We start from the raw sequence: 16,803 nt of genomic DNA, 5'->3' as shown, positions 1-16,803 counted from the left end.
AGTTACATTTGGAAATAAAAAAAGCGGGGCGGGGGATAGCGAATCAGTCTTTCTCCAGCAACACGGGAGAATAAAGGGTTACGACCACTTCCTTCTGAAACTCGGAAGAACCAAAGGGGTGTGGTCTGGTGGTCTCTGCTGCCGCCTCCCTCCTCCCCCGCGGCGGGCGCGGCGAAGTTCAGCACCTCGGAAAGCGCCCCCTCGCGTTCCCAAGGGTTACGCATGCTCCTTGCGAGCCCGCAGCCTCGGCTTTGCGGGTGCGACTAGAACTCGGGTGAGCGCCTGTGACAACTCACTGGGAGTTGACAACGGCCGAAAGACGGAGACTCTGGCGACATCGACAGATTTTCAGAGAGTCACAGAGAGGTAGACGGAGCTCTCCTATCTTTTTCTCTCAAAGGATAGAAACCTCATCCAAGCTGCATCAGAAGAAACCGACAAAGGTATTTGAAAGAGAAGGAGCGGGGCCCCCAATAGCTGTCCTGAGCAACTGAGTGGGTTATGTGCTAGTGCCCAAGTGACAGCGGCAAACGCAAGAGGGAGGAATGTCTGAATAGTACGGTAGAGACTCCCACTTTGGCCTGAGAGCTCTTGGACGACGACCGTTCGATTTAGCAATTACGGTCCTCTGCTCTCTAACTCCGCTCCAGAGCAGACGCTCAGCGCAGCTGCGGTGCCCAGGCCCGCGCTCCGCGCTCTTTGAAAGCGCCTGGCACTCAGTTCCTAGGCGCGGTCTTCAGCTGCTGCTTCGAAAGCTCCCACGCACTCCCTGCGCCCTAGCTCCGGAACGGAACCCCGGGCAGGCTGGACTATCTTAGGTCTCGTCCCCTGGAACATGACCTAGAGGCATCTGTACATGCAGGTGGCCATTATAGCCACGATGGCCACCGTGAATAAGGCGGATGGCGGGGACGAGCTCGCAGAACTCTTCCGTCTGATCCCGGACCTTCTGCAGGCGGCCAACACGAGCGATAACGCGTCGCTGTCGCTCCCGGACTTGTGGTGGGAGCTGGGGCTCGAGTTGCCGGACGGCGCGGCGCCGGGGCATCCCCCAGGCAGCGGCGGGACAGAGAATGCGGACACCGAGGCCCGGGTGCGGATCCTCATCAGCGTGGTGTACTGGGTGGTTTGCGCGTTGGGGTTGGCTGGCAATCTGCTGGTGCTCTACCTGATGAAGAGCAAGCAGGGCTGGCGCAAGTCCTCCATCAATCTCTTCGTCACCAACCTGGCGCTGACGGACTTTCAGTTCGTGCTCACCCTACCGTTCTGGGCGGTGGAGAACGCTCTCGACTTCAAATGGCCCTTCGGCAAGGCCATGTGTAAGATCGTATCCATAGTGACGTCCATGAACATGTACGCCAGCGTCTTCTTCCTCACCTCCATGAGCGTGGCGCGCTACCATTCGGTGGCCTCGGCTCTTAAGAACCACCGGACCCGAGGGCACAGCCGCAGCAACTGCTGTAGCCAGAGCCTGGGGGACAGCTGCTGCTTCACGGCCAAGGCGCTCTGCGTGTTCATCTGGGCCTTGGCCGCGCTGGCCTCGCTGCCCAACGCTGTCTTCTCCACCACAGTCAAGGTGCTGGGTGAGGAGCTGTGCCTGGTGCGCTTTCCCGACAAGTTGCTGGGCGGTGACAGGCAGTTCTGGCTGGGCCTCTACAACTTGCAGAAGGTGCTGCTAGGCTTTGTGCTGCCTCTGGGCATCATCAGCCTGTGCTATCTGTTGCTAGTGCGCTTTATCTCCGACCGCCGCGTGGCAGGGACCCAAGGAGGGGACTCAGCAACCGGGGGAGGACTGGCTGGAGCCAGCGCCCGGAGACGGTCCAAGGTTACCAAATCAGTGACCATCGTGGTCCTATCCTTCTTCCTGTGTTGGCTGCCCAACCAGGCACTCACCACCTGGAGCATCCTCATCAAGTTCAACGCGGTGCCGTTCAGCCAAGAGTACTTCCTGTGCCAGGTGTACGCGTTCCCCGTGAGCGTATGCCTGGCTCACTCCAACAGCTGCCTCAACCCTATTCTCTACTGTCTCGTGCGCCGCGAGTTCCGCAAGGCGCTCAAGAGCTTGCTGTGGCGCATCGCGTCGCCTTCGCTTACTAGCATGCGCCCATTCACGGCCACCACCAAGCCTGAGCCGGAGGATCAGGCCCTGCAGGCCCTGGAGCCTCTCCATCCCGCCGCAGAGCCCGACCTGCTCTACTACCCACCTGGAGTGGTGGTCTACAGCGACGGCCGCTACGACTCGCTGCCCAGCGGCTCCACCTACTGACCCAGGCTGAGGCCCAGGGTGCGCGGTCACCACAAAGTGGCCGTCCAGGAGCGCGGAAAAAGGAGAGCGGATTGGGGGATGTAAGGGGGGCCTTCACGGAACAAAAGGTAGGTGGGACGAGGATGGGGAGAAGCGCAGAGGGGCAGCTCGTGAAAGGCCAGGGACCTTCTCAGAGAGGGGCGGCTTCTAACCAGGTGGAGAGAGGAAACAGGCAAAGGGGCCGAGAGCAGCCTCAAAAGGCCAGGCCACCAACTTCTGTCCCCTTTCTCTCCACGTACACCTTTTCCTCTCCTCACGTTTGTGAGCGCTGGGCAATGTGGGGGGCGCCCAGAAGCGAAAGCATCAGGAATGTAGAGAAATCTGGGCGCAAGGAAGTTGGGCTCGGCCAAATGGAGCGCAGACAATGAGTGCATTTATTCCAGCGACTTTGTGGAGCTGCGTGGTGCAGCCGGCCAGGGAAAGCCGCCCACAAAAACCTTTCCTTTGCTTCTTGGCCGGGGAGACTGACCTGAGTGGCTGCGCCAGCAGCCTAGGATTGGGGAGCAAGAAGCTTTCGGAGATGGGAGAAAAGAGTGACAATCTCCACCCCTAGGAGAAATGCATCCCAAGAGAGACACCTCTCATGGGGCCATCGTACTGTTTATCTTCCCGGACAAAGCTGTGGGAACACGGGGAGCCTGACTTTGCCTCTCTGCACTACCTTTGCGCTCTAATGTCATTGGGGGCAAAACGCCTGTATCCAGCAAGACAGAGCGATTTGCTGGGGAGTGGCGTCGGCGCGGGAGGGAGCAGACATAGTGTGATTAGAGGCTGAATAGAGAGACCTCCTCAGGCTACTGATCCTGAAAGAAAAAGAAGGGGCTCATGTGCTCACCCAGTAACCGAACAGGAAGTGAGTGCACCCTCTGATGGAGGCCTGGGAGCCTCGGTTCTTCTGAGCACAGGTGGGTGCCTGGAGACACTGTATGCTCAGGTCTGCTGGCTGCAGATAGTGAGCTGTGCCCAGGAGCAACTTGGAAAGGTCTGGGTAGAAATGCTACTGGGAGTGGGGATTTTGAAAGGGAGAAAAGGACTGGGGGGTGGGAGGAGTGGGATGCTCTAGCTCCCTCCCTTCCTCATCTTCCTCATCCCAGTAGCTCAGCCAGGGCTCTATCTGAAAGGAGCTCCGCTTGTAACAAAGACCATGCCCTGTGGTTGGCCAGAGATGACTACTTTTGACTTCTTGGGGGTCCAGGTAAGATGGCCCTCCATTGCAGGTCACCCTCCCAGCTGACCCAATCATTCATTTCAAAATCTCCAAACACCAGAACGGTCCTTGGAGAAATGGTCAGGAAATAAACACTGAGCTCAGGAAATGATGCCATTTCTAAACCTTGCAGACCCAAGGACAGGTAGGCAAAGCAAGAGAGGTGAATTGGTGCTGTTTCTTTTGTAATGCTGTGTCACTTGGGGTCCTCTGAACATTTGCCCCTCATTGCCCCATGCTGTGGTGTTAGGAGCAGGTGTTCTCGCTGATGGCTCCTCTAAGTCAGTCATGCCCTTGTTTCTCTACGAGGGATGATGCGAGGGGAAGAGGGAGGAAGGAACACTGGGGAAGAAGGAGTCATTTGGGATGTGACCCTCCTGAAAGAATGAGGTGACTTCACTTGAGAATGAATATACCAACGGAATGCACAGGGACCCGACCTGGAGGCAGAAAACGAAAAGTCCCGTCCACCTCCCCTCACCTGCACCCCACCACTAGTGTGGAGAGAAGAGTAAGGATTGGAGGTCGATACGTGACACAAAAGCACTTTCAGGTTTGAGAAGACGGCCCAGCTCAGTCTTTAAAGAATCAGGAATCTGGAGCCTGGGGATGGGATAAACTGGGATAAACTGCAGGAGCCTGGACTGCCTGGTGCTGGATAAGGGAGCTGCATGTTCTGCAGGTGGCAAGTGGGAGCAGTGGGCAGGAAGGAGTGCCCCCTTCAGTGCAAGCCCCCATCCTCCGCCCACCCCCCACATACACACACAAATTAGAAGTGCCCAGAGCTCAGGCATGTTCCAGATGTCCACACCCAGCATTTGTCCCAGTCACAGGCATGCTAACTCAGTAGCAGCAGAGAGAGAGGGCTCTTGGAAAAAAGAAAAAAAAAAGCAGGCAATCAAGAGAATCGCATCAGCAAGCCTGGAAGCCCACGCAGTGGCAAGAGAATGAGTGTGAGATGACAGAGACGCAGTCTGAGGCCACTGGAGAAATTGAGGAGAGAGAGGCCTCAGCGCAATGGCAATGGAGCCACTCTCCGGCTATGCTCTTAGGCTGGTACCCATCAGTACTGCCCTTACACCTGGCAGCCAAGGCCCCTGCCCTGGGCTTGATTATTAGAAGATTCTGCTTTGCCTTCCCCTTCCAACAGCACCCTACCCCACATGAAAAGGAATCCACAGGGCCACCCGGAGCCTGTGCCTCACCACCATTCTAGATTATGCTCCAGTACCTGGGACATCAGAATTCCCTACCCAAATGACCTTGACTCTATCTACGAGGCCTTCACGGTCCTTTCCTAGTCCATCCTCCAGAGGGTGGACCACACTGCTGAGTCTCTGTGCCCTGAGATGTGAGGGGTGGCTGAGGATGGCTGTTTGCAGGTGTGGTAGAGGGCGGAGGGGTTGGGCAGGCTATGGATGTGCTATGCCAAAGTGCACACAAGGGCTTCACAGTGCTGGGTGGGGAAAGAAGGGGTGCCTGTGGACCGAGGGCCTTCTTGCCCTGCACCCTGCAAATGTTAGGAGTGGGCCTGTAGCCCTTATATACCCAGCAGCGGTGTGAAAGAAGGACCCAAAGCCTTCTGAAGACCAACAGGAACACACACACCTTCCTTAGCACAACTACCCCAAAGGAGCTGATGCTGCAGGGGCCTGGCCATGCTGCTAAATCCATCCATTCTGCCAAGCCCAAGGTAAATAAAACCAAATCTCAAGGCTTCTGTTCTCAAAAGCAGCTCACCTCCTTTCTCCACATTCCCTTCAGCATTAGAGTTTTTGGTAAATTAGAAATTCATCGGAGGCGATGACTACACTACCAGACTCTAAGATGAGGCAGGAACGGAACCACGTACACTTTTTAACTTGTAAAAACATGTGGGCCAATCTCTATCCTGCAGTGCTCAGGCACATCTGGAGTTGTGGAGACAAACATTTATGAAGGACTGGGGTGGATCCAGGCATGGGGGAACAGGATGCAGAGCCTTTACAAATAGTGACAATAGCTCTCATTTATCGAGTACAGACCAACTGCCAGCCTCCGGGCTAAGTGCTGTTCTTATGAGAAACAGTAGAACCTGAGTACCTGAGTTCAAAGCTCAGCTCTGCCACTTTGGAACTGTGTACCTTCAGATGAATTATGTAATGTTTCTCTGCTTCAGTTTCTTCATCTACAACCCATAGATCAGTAACAGCATCCACTCCCAAGATTGCTGTGTTAACGCAGGTAAAATATTTAGAAGAGTGGTAAGCACTCGATAAGTGTTATACGTTATTAATAGTCACAAGTCTTTGATTATTAGAAGATTCTGCTTTGCCTTCCCCTTCCAACAGCACCCTACCCCACATGAAAAGGAATCCACAGGGCCACCCGGAGCCTGTGCCTCACCACCATTCTAGATTATGCTCCAGTACCTGGGACATCAGAATTCCCTACCCAAATGACCTTGATTCTATCTACGAGGCCTTCACGGTCCTTTCCTAGTCCATCCTCCAGAGGGTGGACCACACTGCTGAGTCTCTGTGCCCTGAGATGTGAGGGGTGGCTGAGGATGGCTGTTTGCAGGTGTGGTAGAGGGCGGAGGGGTTGGGCAGGCTATGGATGTGCTATGCCAAAGTGCACACAAGGGCTTCACAGTGCTGGGTGGGGAAAGAAGGGGTGCCTGTGGACCGAGGGCCTTCTTGCCCTGCACTCTGCAAATGTTAGGTGTGGGCCTGTAGCCCTTATATACCCAGCAGCGGTGTGAAAGGACCCAAAGCCTTCTGAAGACCAACAGGAACACACACACCTTCCTTAGCACAACTACCCCAAAGGAGCTGATGCTGCAGGGGCCTGGCCATGCTGCTAAATCCATCCATTCTGCCAAGCCCAAGGTAAATAAAACCAAATCTCAAGGCTTCTGTTCTCAAAAGCAGCTCACCTCCTTTCTCCACATTCCCTTCAGCATTAGAGTTTTTGGTAAATTAGAAATTCATCGGAGGCGATGACTACACTACCAGACTCTAAGATGAGGCAGGAACGGAACCACGTACACTTTTTAACTTGTAAAAACATGTGGGCCAATCTCTATCCTGCAGTGCTCAGGCACATCTGGAGTTGTGGAGACAAACATTTATGAAGGACTGGGGTGGATCCAGGCATGGGGGAACAGGATGCAGAGCCTTTACAAATAGTGACAATAGCTCTCATTTATCGAGTACAGACCAACTGCCAGCCTCCGGGCTAAGTGCTGTTCTTATGAGAAACAGTAGAACCTGAGTACCTGAGTTCAAAGCTCAGCTCTGCCACTTTGGAACTGTGTACCTTCAGATGAATTATGTAATGTTTCTCTGCTTCAGTTTCTTCATCTACAACCCATAGATCAGTAACAGCATCCACTCCCAAGACTGCTGTGTTAACGCAGGTAAAATATTTAGAAGAGTGGTAAGCACTCGATAAGTGTTATACGTTATTAATAGTCACAAGTCTCCTAGGTAGGAATTATTACCCCCATAGATAAACAAGTGTGCCTTGGGGATGTTCAGTAGTTTGCTGATGAGCAGCAAAGCCAGGATTCAAAACCAGCCCAGCTCTAAAGCCCACGGTCTGTCTTTCAACCATGGTGCCTCTTGAGGCTGCTGAAAACCTCGTGAGAAGCAGTGGAAGGGGGATGGCTGGAGAAAAACTGCTTCGCTTGGAGAAGGGATGATCACAGGAGATGGGAGGCCAGTTTTGAACAGCTTTTATAGGGACTCCAGAGGATGGAACAAAGGTACAGATTAGAGAGAAATACTTTCACTGCATAAATTAAATGAGTTGTTCTGAAGTAGTAAATCCTCCAACATGAGATATTCGAGCAGTCTTGTCAGCGATAACATAAATGAATGTGAAGTAATTATAAGCAAGTTAAATATGAATTAACTATGAGTGAACGGACATCATGAAATGAGTCACCAGCAATATTTTGAGTACTGGTGAATCTGATAAAAAATATGACTCTCCAACTATATATGGACTCCTAGTTAAGAAAAAGAATACATCATAGAAAAAATCCAGGAGTCATGTGTAGAACTAGACAACTTCTCCGGTTTCATTAAGATCCGAAATGCCCTGTGGAAAACAGACGCTGCCTCTCCATACCCTTGCACTGAGACACAGGGAGAAAGGTGCGTGCAAGTGCTATCACCCATACTCCCCCTTTGCCGCCAGTGAATGGAGGCATAGCCCAGTCTTTCCCAAGACAAATGATACCTGAAATACGGGGACTGTTGTGCAGAGGGCTGGGCACTTAGGGTAGATCACTGCAACTGGGGTAATAACACCGGGCTTGCAATGGGCAGACCCCAAAGCTGCAGAGCTGAAGAAAAGATTGATTTCCTGCCATGTGCTCCACTGTGTCTGAAGTTAGGGACAGTGTCTCTTTATGACCTAATCCACACATCTAACAAAAAGAGCCACGAAGCAACAGCCAATCAGCGCTACCGCGGAGGCTGTGATCACCACGACAACGACGCTCCCAGCCATGTTGACCAGAAAGCCCAGGCCACCTCCGACCAGGATCTGAGCCAGCTGCACCATGCAGGTGAGGGTGGCGCAGTCCAGGCCCTCCCCTCTTCCGCTGCAGGCTGGGCCCCCTTCCTGGGCCTGCTGCTTCTGCAAGGGAAACACAAGAACAGCATTTGATCTACACAGAACTGTCTTTTACAGCAGAAGTGGGCAACTTTTCTCTGTAAAGAGCCAGACAATAAATACTTCCAGTTTTGTGGGTCACAGGGTCTTGGCTGCAGCTACTCAACTCCACCTTGTAGTGCATGCAGCTACGATAGATAACCGAGTTCCAATATAACATCATGGACATTGGTACTTGAATTTCATGTAATTTTCACTTGTCACAAAATATTGTCCTTCTACTGATTTTTTTAAATCATCAAAAATGTTAAAAGAATTTTTAGCTCACAGGAGGTACAAAAGAGGTGGCCAAGGAGACATAGTTTGCCAACCCCTGATTCAAGATCACCAAGCTCCACTCTTTTACCTGAAGATGTCTTTCCTACCTGTCGCAATGGCTTAAATTCCACAGTTAACACCCATGGTAGTTAAATGGGTAATGCATGTAAAATTATCTCTTCCTCAGAAGTCAATAAACACGATGTAGTAGAAGCTCAATAAATATCTCATTCCTTTCCTTCTTTATGGTTAAAAATTCAAAGGATGTTAAATAACAGATATATGTAGGAGAAGCAACATAAAAAAAGAATTCAACTTTTCAAAATATGATTGATATCCGGTTAGTATATTAACATTTGATTAATATTTGATATTTGGTCTGAATCGGTTGGTAATGTTGCCATTTGTTGGGTGTCCTTTATGTGCTAGGTGTTGTACAAGGTTCTTTCATGTATATTATTTCATGTCATCCTCACCACCTCCCTAGATGCACATATTATTATCATTATTCCCCATAATAACAATAATAACTACCACTTTGAGTCTTTGCCAGGTGCTAGTTAGGCACTAAGCTAGGCAGATAACCTACACTATCTTGTTTAATTTAATTTTCTGACAACTCTGTAAGGTGAGAGTGTTATTCCTATTTGATTGATTAGAAAACAGGCTCTGGGAGTTTAAATAATAATTTCTATACTAGTAAGTAAAAAAAACAAAAAGTGCCCCAAACACATATTATCCTTTGAATAAGAGAGGGAAAATACGAAAACAGATTAGTACTTGCTTGATTTTCATTAAAAATACCGAAACAATAAACAAAAACCTAATAAGAGAGAGAGAAAAACTATGAAGGGAGCCGTGGGCGGAGCCACTTCTTAATGCAAATTTCTGTATAACATTGTGATTATTGAACTATGGAAATATATCACCTCTGTGAATGAAGTAATATTTAATAAATCAATGAATGACATTCCAGTGTCACACAGCTGCCAAGCGGGGGAGACGGGATTTGAATCCAGTTTTCTCTGAGTCCTAAGCTTACATGTTTTTGCCCTGGTACCATCTACCTCTCTCCGTGGGAGGACAGTTCTTTATGACGGCTCTCTTTAACAGCAAAACCCCGGCGAGCCCTGAGACATGAGTGATGATGTTTGCCTGGGGGTGAGGACAAGCAGGACTCTTGTTTGAAAGGTTTTAACTTCTGGTAAAATTCTGCCCTGCTGTGGCATTTGCCAGATCAAATAATGAAAAAGAAGACGGGCACCGAGGTCACATGGACGTGTGTGCAGTGGTCTTGCAGTTTCATGCCGTGATGGATTAAACTGGAAGTTCTCTCTTTAGCTTTTACATCACTGTTCCAGTTAAGAAAATGTAAGCTTATTTTCATGGGGAAAAAGCTGCATATTTGGTAAGAAGATGTTATAATCTTAGAGCAGAAATCCCCAAGCTAGTGTTCTTTTAGGGAGGTTTAGGGCCTTGCCCTCTAGCCTGAGCTCCCAGGTGGAGGAGATGGGGCAGACCTGCCTCGAGGCAGGTGGTGGCGGTGATCACCTGCCACCGCTTTCCCGCCCGTGCACAGGGTCCGAGTTACTAACATCTGGACTTCCAAGGAAAGTATTGCCCAGGAAGGTCCTACCCTCAATCGGTAACTCCCAGAAATTGTGCCCTGCACTCTCTGGGACTCAGAAACGCCACAGATGCACTGGACATGTGAGACAGTTGTCAGAAGCCCTGGTTCCCTCTCCTCGTCTCTGTGTGATATTGGGCTGACCTCTCAGCACTGCCAAGCTCCTTTTTCCTAATCTGACAGATGACAGTGACGGTACCTGCCCTGATGCTCCCAGACGCACAGGGCTTCCGAGTGAGGAGGAGGGGGCGGGCGGGGCAGGTGGTCATGCCTCGGCTAGGTCACCGTTACATCTGGCTGGGCATTTTAGTGCTGTTGTTCCAAGAATCCGTATTTTCCTTCTCTGCGCTACACTTTCCTACCAAAGCCCCAAGCCTTTAGGTGAGCCGGGATGTCGCCCAGCACAGAGGTGTACCTGCTGCTCCTGCTCCTCGCGGTGGTACTCGGCAATGAGGTTAAAGGGTATGGTGCTCAGGGTGCTGGACATCACGCCAAACGAGGCGCACAGCGCCAGGGTGGAGTAGACATTCCGGAAGAGGCCCATAAGTCCCGTCCCCAGGCCGAACAGCAAATACCCCATGAAGTAAAGACCCTTTAATCCAGTGTAAGATACCAAAGCTTTCTGAAAGTCTGTGGGGAGAAGAGGGAGAAATTACAGCTGGCAGTGCCTCACAATACTAATAATTTCAGAAAATCCTTTCTTTTGAAGATTCACTTTTTTTAGGAGCCTTCTTTTGATACTGAGTCGGGAACAAAAGAACCTCCTTATCTGTGCTTGAAAACAGCTGGCTTTTGGAGTCAGTTTTAAATCTCATGCAGAAAGGAGAGTTGGGAATTGCCTTTGAGGTTGTTCTCATTCCCACAGGAAGAGACCAGGCACTGTTTAGCAGGCAGCTGAATAGCATCAGGATGCAAAAAAAAAGGTGGTGACAAAAAGTCTGTCTGGCTCTGGGCCCCTGAGGCTGCAAGGCATGGGAGAAATGTGGGGGCATTCTGACTCACAGAGGTCTAGCCTAACAGGACCCAAATAACAATCCAGGCCTCCCTTGGCCCAAAGCCCAAAGTCAGGCTGGAGAAAATTAAAACAACCAGATTTTACAGAGTACTCCACGTCACTCAGGTCTTTGCCCCGCCGCCACCCAACCCCCGCCTGAATGCTGTCTGCACACCTGAGAAGGAAGTAGAAGATGCTCATTAGCTTCAGACACTTTGCCTGACTTGCCAGCCCTCCCCAGGCTGGTGAGGGGCTCCCACCGCCCCAGCACCTCCCCATCGCCAGCCCCTTCATTCTCTGCAGATGACCTCCTGACCTCAAAACCTCAGCTTCCGCATCTGAAAAATGGGTCTAATAATACCCTTTTTGGGGGGTAGGGTGGGATGGGGTGTTGCCAGCATCAAATGAGATAAAGTGTCTGTGAAATCACCTAGCCCCATGCCAAGCACGTAGAAGACATCCAGTTAATGGTAGTTATCATTATTTCAGCAAACATAGGCTGGGCTGAGGATGGATGACTCAGCTCGGGTTCACTCCCAGCAGGTAAACTTCGCTCGCTCATAAAGGCGTTATGATAGAGCTCATTTTTAAAAATTGAAAATTCTGCTTCAAAATGTTTTATAATGTTTTTCCCCCAGGGCATGGGAAGTCCTTAAAAAACTTTTATCTTCCTTTTTCAACCAGGTGTTTTTAATCCATACATTTCTAATCTTTCCCCAGTCCCACTCTCGTGGGACACATGAACCAGGGGATAAATGAGAGATACTCAATATGCGCCTAGTCAAGAGTGCTCTTCTTACAAGAATGAGCATAGTAAATAGTTCCCCTATCTTTTGAAAGCACAAAGGGATTGAGATGATTAGACCCTTTTAGTCTAATTCTCCCTGATTCTATTTTAAGTACTGAAAATCTTCCTCCTGGAAAGAAAAAAAAGAGAGTGCTAAGGAAATGAAAGCTTTAAGCCACCACTATTTGGTTCTAATACATTTAAAAACAATGAATTTTATGGCTTTATGATTATTGGGCTTACAAATTCCTCACCTGTTGATGTTAAGCCCCTCTTGCCTAATTGTGCTATATTCTGAAGAGAGTTTCTTGATCTCAAGGCAGATTTCCTCCTGTGCTATGGCTAGGTAAAGGGCTAATCACCAGATGAGGGGTCATTGTATACATTCACCCTCTTTCCCCACAAGAAGCACACTTCAAGGACAGAATGATGTCCCCGAGAATGGTAACAGAGATTGCCCCCCATTGCCTCCCCGCCCCCTCCCCCATATAAGCCATACCTCTGCCCAGGGCCTGCCAAAGCCTAGATCTCTGCATGGGGGGGCCAGCTGTTCTCCCCACAATGCTGGACTACTTCCTAAATTTCCACTCCAAATTGGGGACCCGCATACATTTTATAGACCAGAGTTTGGCTTGGAAATTTCCACACACATTAGCAGGCACAAAATGAGCCTGTGTGATGCCTTAGAGTTGGAGTACATTTGTCTGGACTTATTTAAAACAAGTCACAGAAATCCCTTTGTTCATAGTGTCCTTACAGCTGAAACTTAGCTATGTGGGGGGTTAACAGGCTCCAGACCCCATGGAAAGCTGGGGCCTGGGAAGGAAGATCCCGCTGTCAGCGCTCCCCGCCAGGATCTCTATCCCTCGTCTATCCAACACTTTATTATCTTGTTTACAAGATTTCCTTTTATTTTTCCAGAGAATCTGATCAGGAACCCACTGATTGTAATGACAAAGTAATCACTGAGGAAAATGACACCTAGCATTCACTACGAAAAGAACTTTTATCTTTCCATGTGGTCCTTTCTAAAAGAATAGTTTTTCTTGACTTCCACATATTCATCAAGAATCTGGTATTTTAAAGAGCAAAAAATAAATATAGAAATACGAAATCTAAGATTTTGCTAGACCAAGGCCCTTTAGAAGACAAACTCAGGAAGAGGAGACTTACAAGAATAAAGTGAGGAAAACAGGGAGTTGAGGCACAATCCCCAACATCCAACCTCGACCCCTCTTTCGTAGATGAGGAACTCTGTGGAGTTGTGTGCGCTGTAGGGATCCCCGTGGTACACAATCTGGAAGAGACATTTGGGACTGGTGAGATACAGATGCAGGCTGGTAGGGATCCCTTCTCATATGCTGTTTCTCCGTCCCTAGCGAGCAGCAAGCCCTGCCTGAGGTCCCCTTTCTAGGGCACAGAGTTTATTCTCCAAAAACCACGTCACCTGCTTCCTCCTCCCACACCTCTACTCAAGGACCTCTGGGAAGTCCAAATACCTGCTGCATTAAGTCTACACGACACCCTCCTGAATCACTAACACCCCTTCTTCCGCCTAACATCTGGCCCCACCCAACTCAGGCCACCGTGCCACCCATCTTCTAGTACAGCCAACAGGCTTCTCGTTTCCACACATGACATTTCTATTCCTGCTTGGAATGTTTTTCCATTTCCTCTCTCTCTCGCCAACTCCTACTCACCCTTCAAGGCCCGGATCATACTGCACCTCCTTTATTAAACCTGCCATGACCACTGTAGCTCACCTTAATTTTCCTCTATTTATTGTATTTGATCAAGTACTGGTCCCATAGTGTCCTCTACTTGTTCGGGGTGACCCTTGCCTCTAGAACCCATCTGTAAGTCGGCTCCTTAAGGGTACTCTTTCATACACTCTTACTGTGACCATCCTAGAGGCTAATCCAGAAGAAGCTCTATAGGTGCTGACTGAAAAATAGATGTGCTAGGTAGTGAGTATATGCACAGACATGTTCGTTACCTGGCCCATGAAATCTGTGAAGAAGAGCATGTTGCACAGGAAGGCGGTCCATCCAATGAGGTGGCTGATGCAAAGGCAGCGGTGGTGGGAAGGCATACTCACCAGAGCCCTCAGCAGTGACTTCATGGTCATTGCCCTCTGAGTCTGGAATAAACATGAAACAGGTGTGACCTTCAGTGCAGACACACAGCCAGCTGTGGGAGCCAGAGCACATAGCCATGTTACCTATCTATAGTCGACCAACGCACATGGTTACACCTTCTGGGCATGGCACTAAAGTTTTTGTGGAGTGGCCTCTAGGAGGTGTGAAGTTAAGTGTGCATGGATACTTAGCAGTTTTAGGCCCAGGATAGGGCTTTGGGGAACTGAGGCAGAAGGGACTGGAAATGGAGCTTGATTGGGGCCAAGCTATAAGAGATATCTAGCACCCTATCTTTCAATGACAGAACCACTGTATAAAGACAAAGCTCCCAGACCTAAGCTAGCCTTAGATGACTGTAACTCTTAGATTCCATGACTCAGAAAGTGTGGCAGAGTGAATTCTAACATGGCCCCACAGTCTCCGTCTCCTGGCATTGCCACATGGTTGTTATGTTACATGCAAAGGGATTTTGCAGACATAATTAATGTTACTAATCAGCTGACTTTGACTTAATCAAAGGGAAGATTACCTGGGTGACCCTAACCAAATCACATGAGCCCTTTAAAAAGAAGAGAGTTTTTTTCCAGCTGGAAGCGGCAGCAAAGGGCGGAGTTTCAAATCACAAAAATTGCTGATTTTGGAAGTAAAGTGGGACACATACACACACACAATGAGTACATATCCTCCAAATTCTTAAATTTAGACCTAAGTTATGTTAAAACTAGAGGCTACAATACAATTTTTAGTTATCAGAAGCCTCCAGAGAAAGAAAAATTTTGAACTATTGACACAACTGTTTTGAAATAAATGAAACAGCTTTAACATCTTGTCATAGAAGAAAGAAACCTCGGGAATACTAAGCAGTCAGCTGCCCTAAAGACACTGAGACTGTAAATATCAACCATGGTGGGGTAATGGGTCTTCCTTGTCCAACTTTTATTTATTCTGAATCTTGACATAATGAAGTTGAATCTTGGCTAGTTTACTTATAAGATGGTCTCTTGAGATTTTCTGTTTTAACTATAACAGCATATTGTTTTTATAACTCTTAACCTTACATGATAATGCCTTTTACTTCTTTATTACAGAAAAATATATTAACTCATGGTAGATTTTTGTGTAAATTGTTTTTTTTAATTCATTAATTTTATAGTATTTAAACTACTGTCCATGACTGAACTAATTTTCTTAACCAGTATTTAAAAGCATTTAAAACTATATAGACTTTCCTTTGGATTTAGAAAAAATAACTATTTTCTGAGTGTAAAATATACTTGTCAAAATAAATGGTGACCATAACAGAAAGTCAATGCAGAATTATTAATTTTTCCTTAACCACAGGAAAAAGCAGCTAAAGGTGCAGACTGAGGAACTCAGCTTGATTGTCATGCCTTGGACTAAGTGACTTATCTTCATTTCCTTCCCTTCTTTCCAAAATGCAAAATGTTTAAAAGTGAATCTGGCCAGCAAGTATTCAGCCTCATCCTAAATATTAATGTATGTTTCTGCCTTATACGTAATTTTCAGCCTGCTTTCATTGTTAACCTAATTTTTCCTTTCTTCTTAAAGTAAATATGAGCTTTCACATTGTGCCTAATATTTCTATATAAGAATACAAATATTCAAAGCTTATTTGCATATTTCAATTCAGAATAAAAGATTCAGCTGGCATCATATTCTCTGACTCATTAGTTCCCTTGGTAAAGCCCTTTTGATGATTCTGAGCCCCTGAGAGTTGTTTTCTTGTATGTATTGTGTACTTTTTCCCACTGAAGAGTGGGTGGATTTATAGGTGAAGAAGGCACAGAGCCATGAGGTGGGAGAGAACTTCACAAGAGTCCATTTAACAGGAAACTTTTGAGGCACTGAAGGGAGCAATGATGGCGTGGAGGACCTGCAGGTGGATGCCGCGGGATCTGGTTTGAACTCTGAAATAATTGAGGCCTCTCACCATTAAAAAAAAAATTCCCAGTTCTCAAATTGCACAGCTCCCCTCATTTGGGGAAGTAATGACTTTGACAATAACAGCCAGGGCCCTGGCCCTGACGTTGCTCAGCTGGAGGCTCCCAAGACTCACTTTTGGAACAGAAGAGTCAGATGCTTGGCTTTGAACCTAAGATATGTTACTCTGTGTTTTTAATTTTGTTTTATAAACCAAATGACAAAATCATTCAGAGCCTACACTGTTGTATATGTGACATGTACTGGAAAGTTAACTGTACTTGATGCATTTATTTCCTTACTAATGTGGAGAGTTTTATGCCTTTCAAACAGCTTTTGCTCACTTGTTTCATTTGATCGCCACAGCAGCCTCTACTGAGTCATAATCAAGCAATGAAGCAAAGAGGCAGTAATATCTACTTTTATCTATCAGGTTAATATCCACTTATCTTTATTAAAACCCTGTCTTGTTTTGTTCCTTAAACTGTAACATCACTTTTTCTTTACTTTCAAAATAATACTTGTCCACTACAGAAATGTTTAATCTACTGAAGGGTTTAGAAAATAAAATTAAAACCACCTGTTAGCCCATCATCCAGAGAAAATAACTTCAACTAACATTCTGGGTATATATCCTTCCTATTTTTTTCTATGTGTGTAGCTTTCCCCAAAATGAAGATCATTTTGTGTATGTGTGTGTGCTTTACCTGATAAGTCTTGAAATAAATCCTGAAAAACACACACATCTTTTAAAGATCGAATGGGTTCCATCGCATGGATATCTCATGATTCCCACGCTGTCTTGCAGAACTGCACAACGAGGGGGCTCCAATCTAACTAGTAATCTCAGAGCTCTGATCTTTAGCAAAGGATGGACAGGG

At 47.8% G+C, this 16,803-nt stretch overlaps 2 protein-coding genes across 2 annotated transcripts in view; one reads left to right on the top strand and one right to left on the bottom strand.

Moving 5' to 3' along the window:
• The first annotated feature begins 255 nt into the window (after positions 1-255).
• RXFP3 (relaxin family peptide receptor 3) lies at positions 256-4,469 on the top strand. Its single transcript, XM_006907105.3, has one exon. The coding sequence runs from the start codon at positions 857-859 to the stop codon at positions 2,264-2,266; it is 1,410 nt and encodes a 469-aa protein (XP_006907167.1). The 5' UTR covers positions 256-856; the 3' UTR covers positions 2,267-4,469.
• Positions 4,470-7,214: 2,745 nt separating this feature from the next.
• SLC45A2 (solute carrier family 45 member 2) overlaps positions 7,215-16,803 on the bottom strand; it is a 27,592-nt gene continuing 18,003 nt past the window's right edge. The window contains exons 4-7 of the mRNA XM_006907129.3: positions 13,840-13,983; positions 13,017-13,140; positions 10,478-10,692; positions 7,215-8,141 (exon numbers count right to left, since the gene is read on the bottom strand). Coding sequence (XP_006907191.2) covers positions 7,917-8,141; positions 10,478-10,692; positions 13,017-13,140; positions 13,840-13,983 — 708 coding nt within the window. The 3' untranslated portion in view covers positions 7,215-7,916. The remainder of the gene's footprint in view (positions 8,142-10,477; positions 10,693-13,016; positions 13,141-13,839; positions 13,984-16,803) is intronic.

Source organism: Pteropus alecto, unplaced genomic scaffold (genome assembly GCF_000325575.1).
Source record: "Pteropus alecto unplaced genomic scaffold, ASM32557v1 scaffold152, whole genome shotgun sequence".
NCBI classification, from domain to species: domain Eukaryota; kingdom Metazoa; phylum Chordata; class Mammalia; order Chiroptera; family Pteropodidae; genus Pteropus; species Pteropus alecto.
Note: the sequence above shows the minus strand (reverse complement) of the source record. Positions and strands in the feature narration are given on the sequence as shown.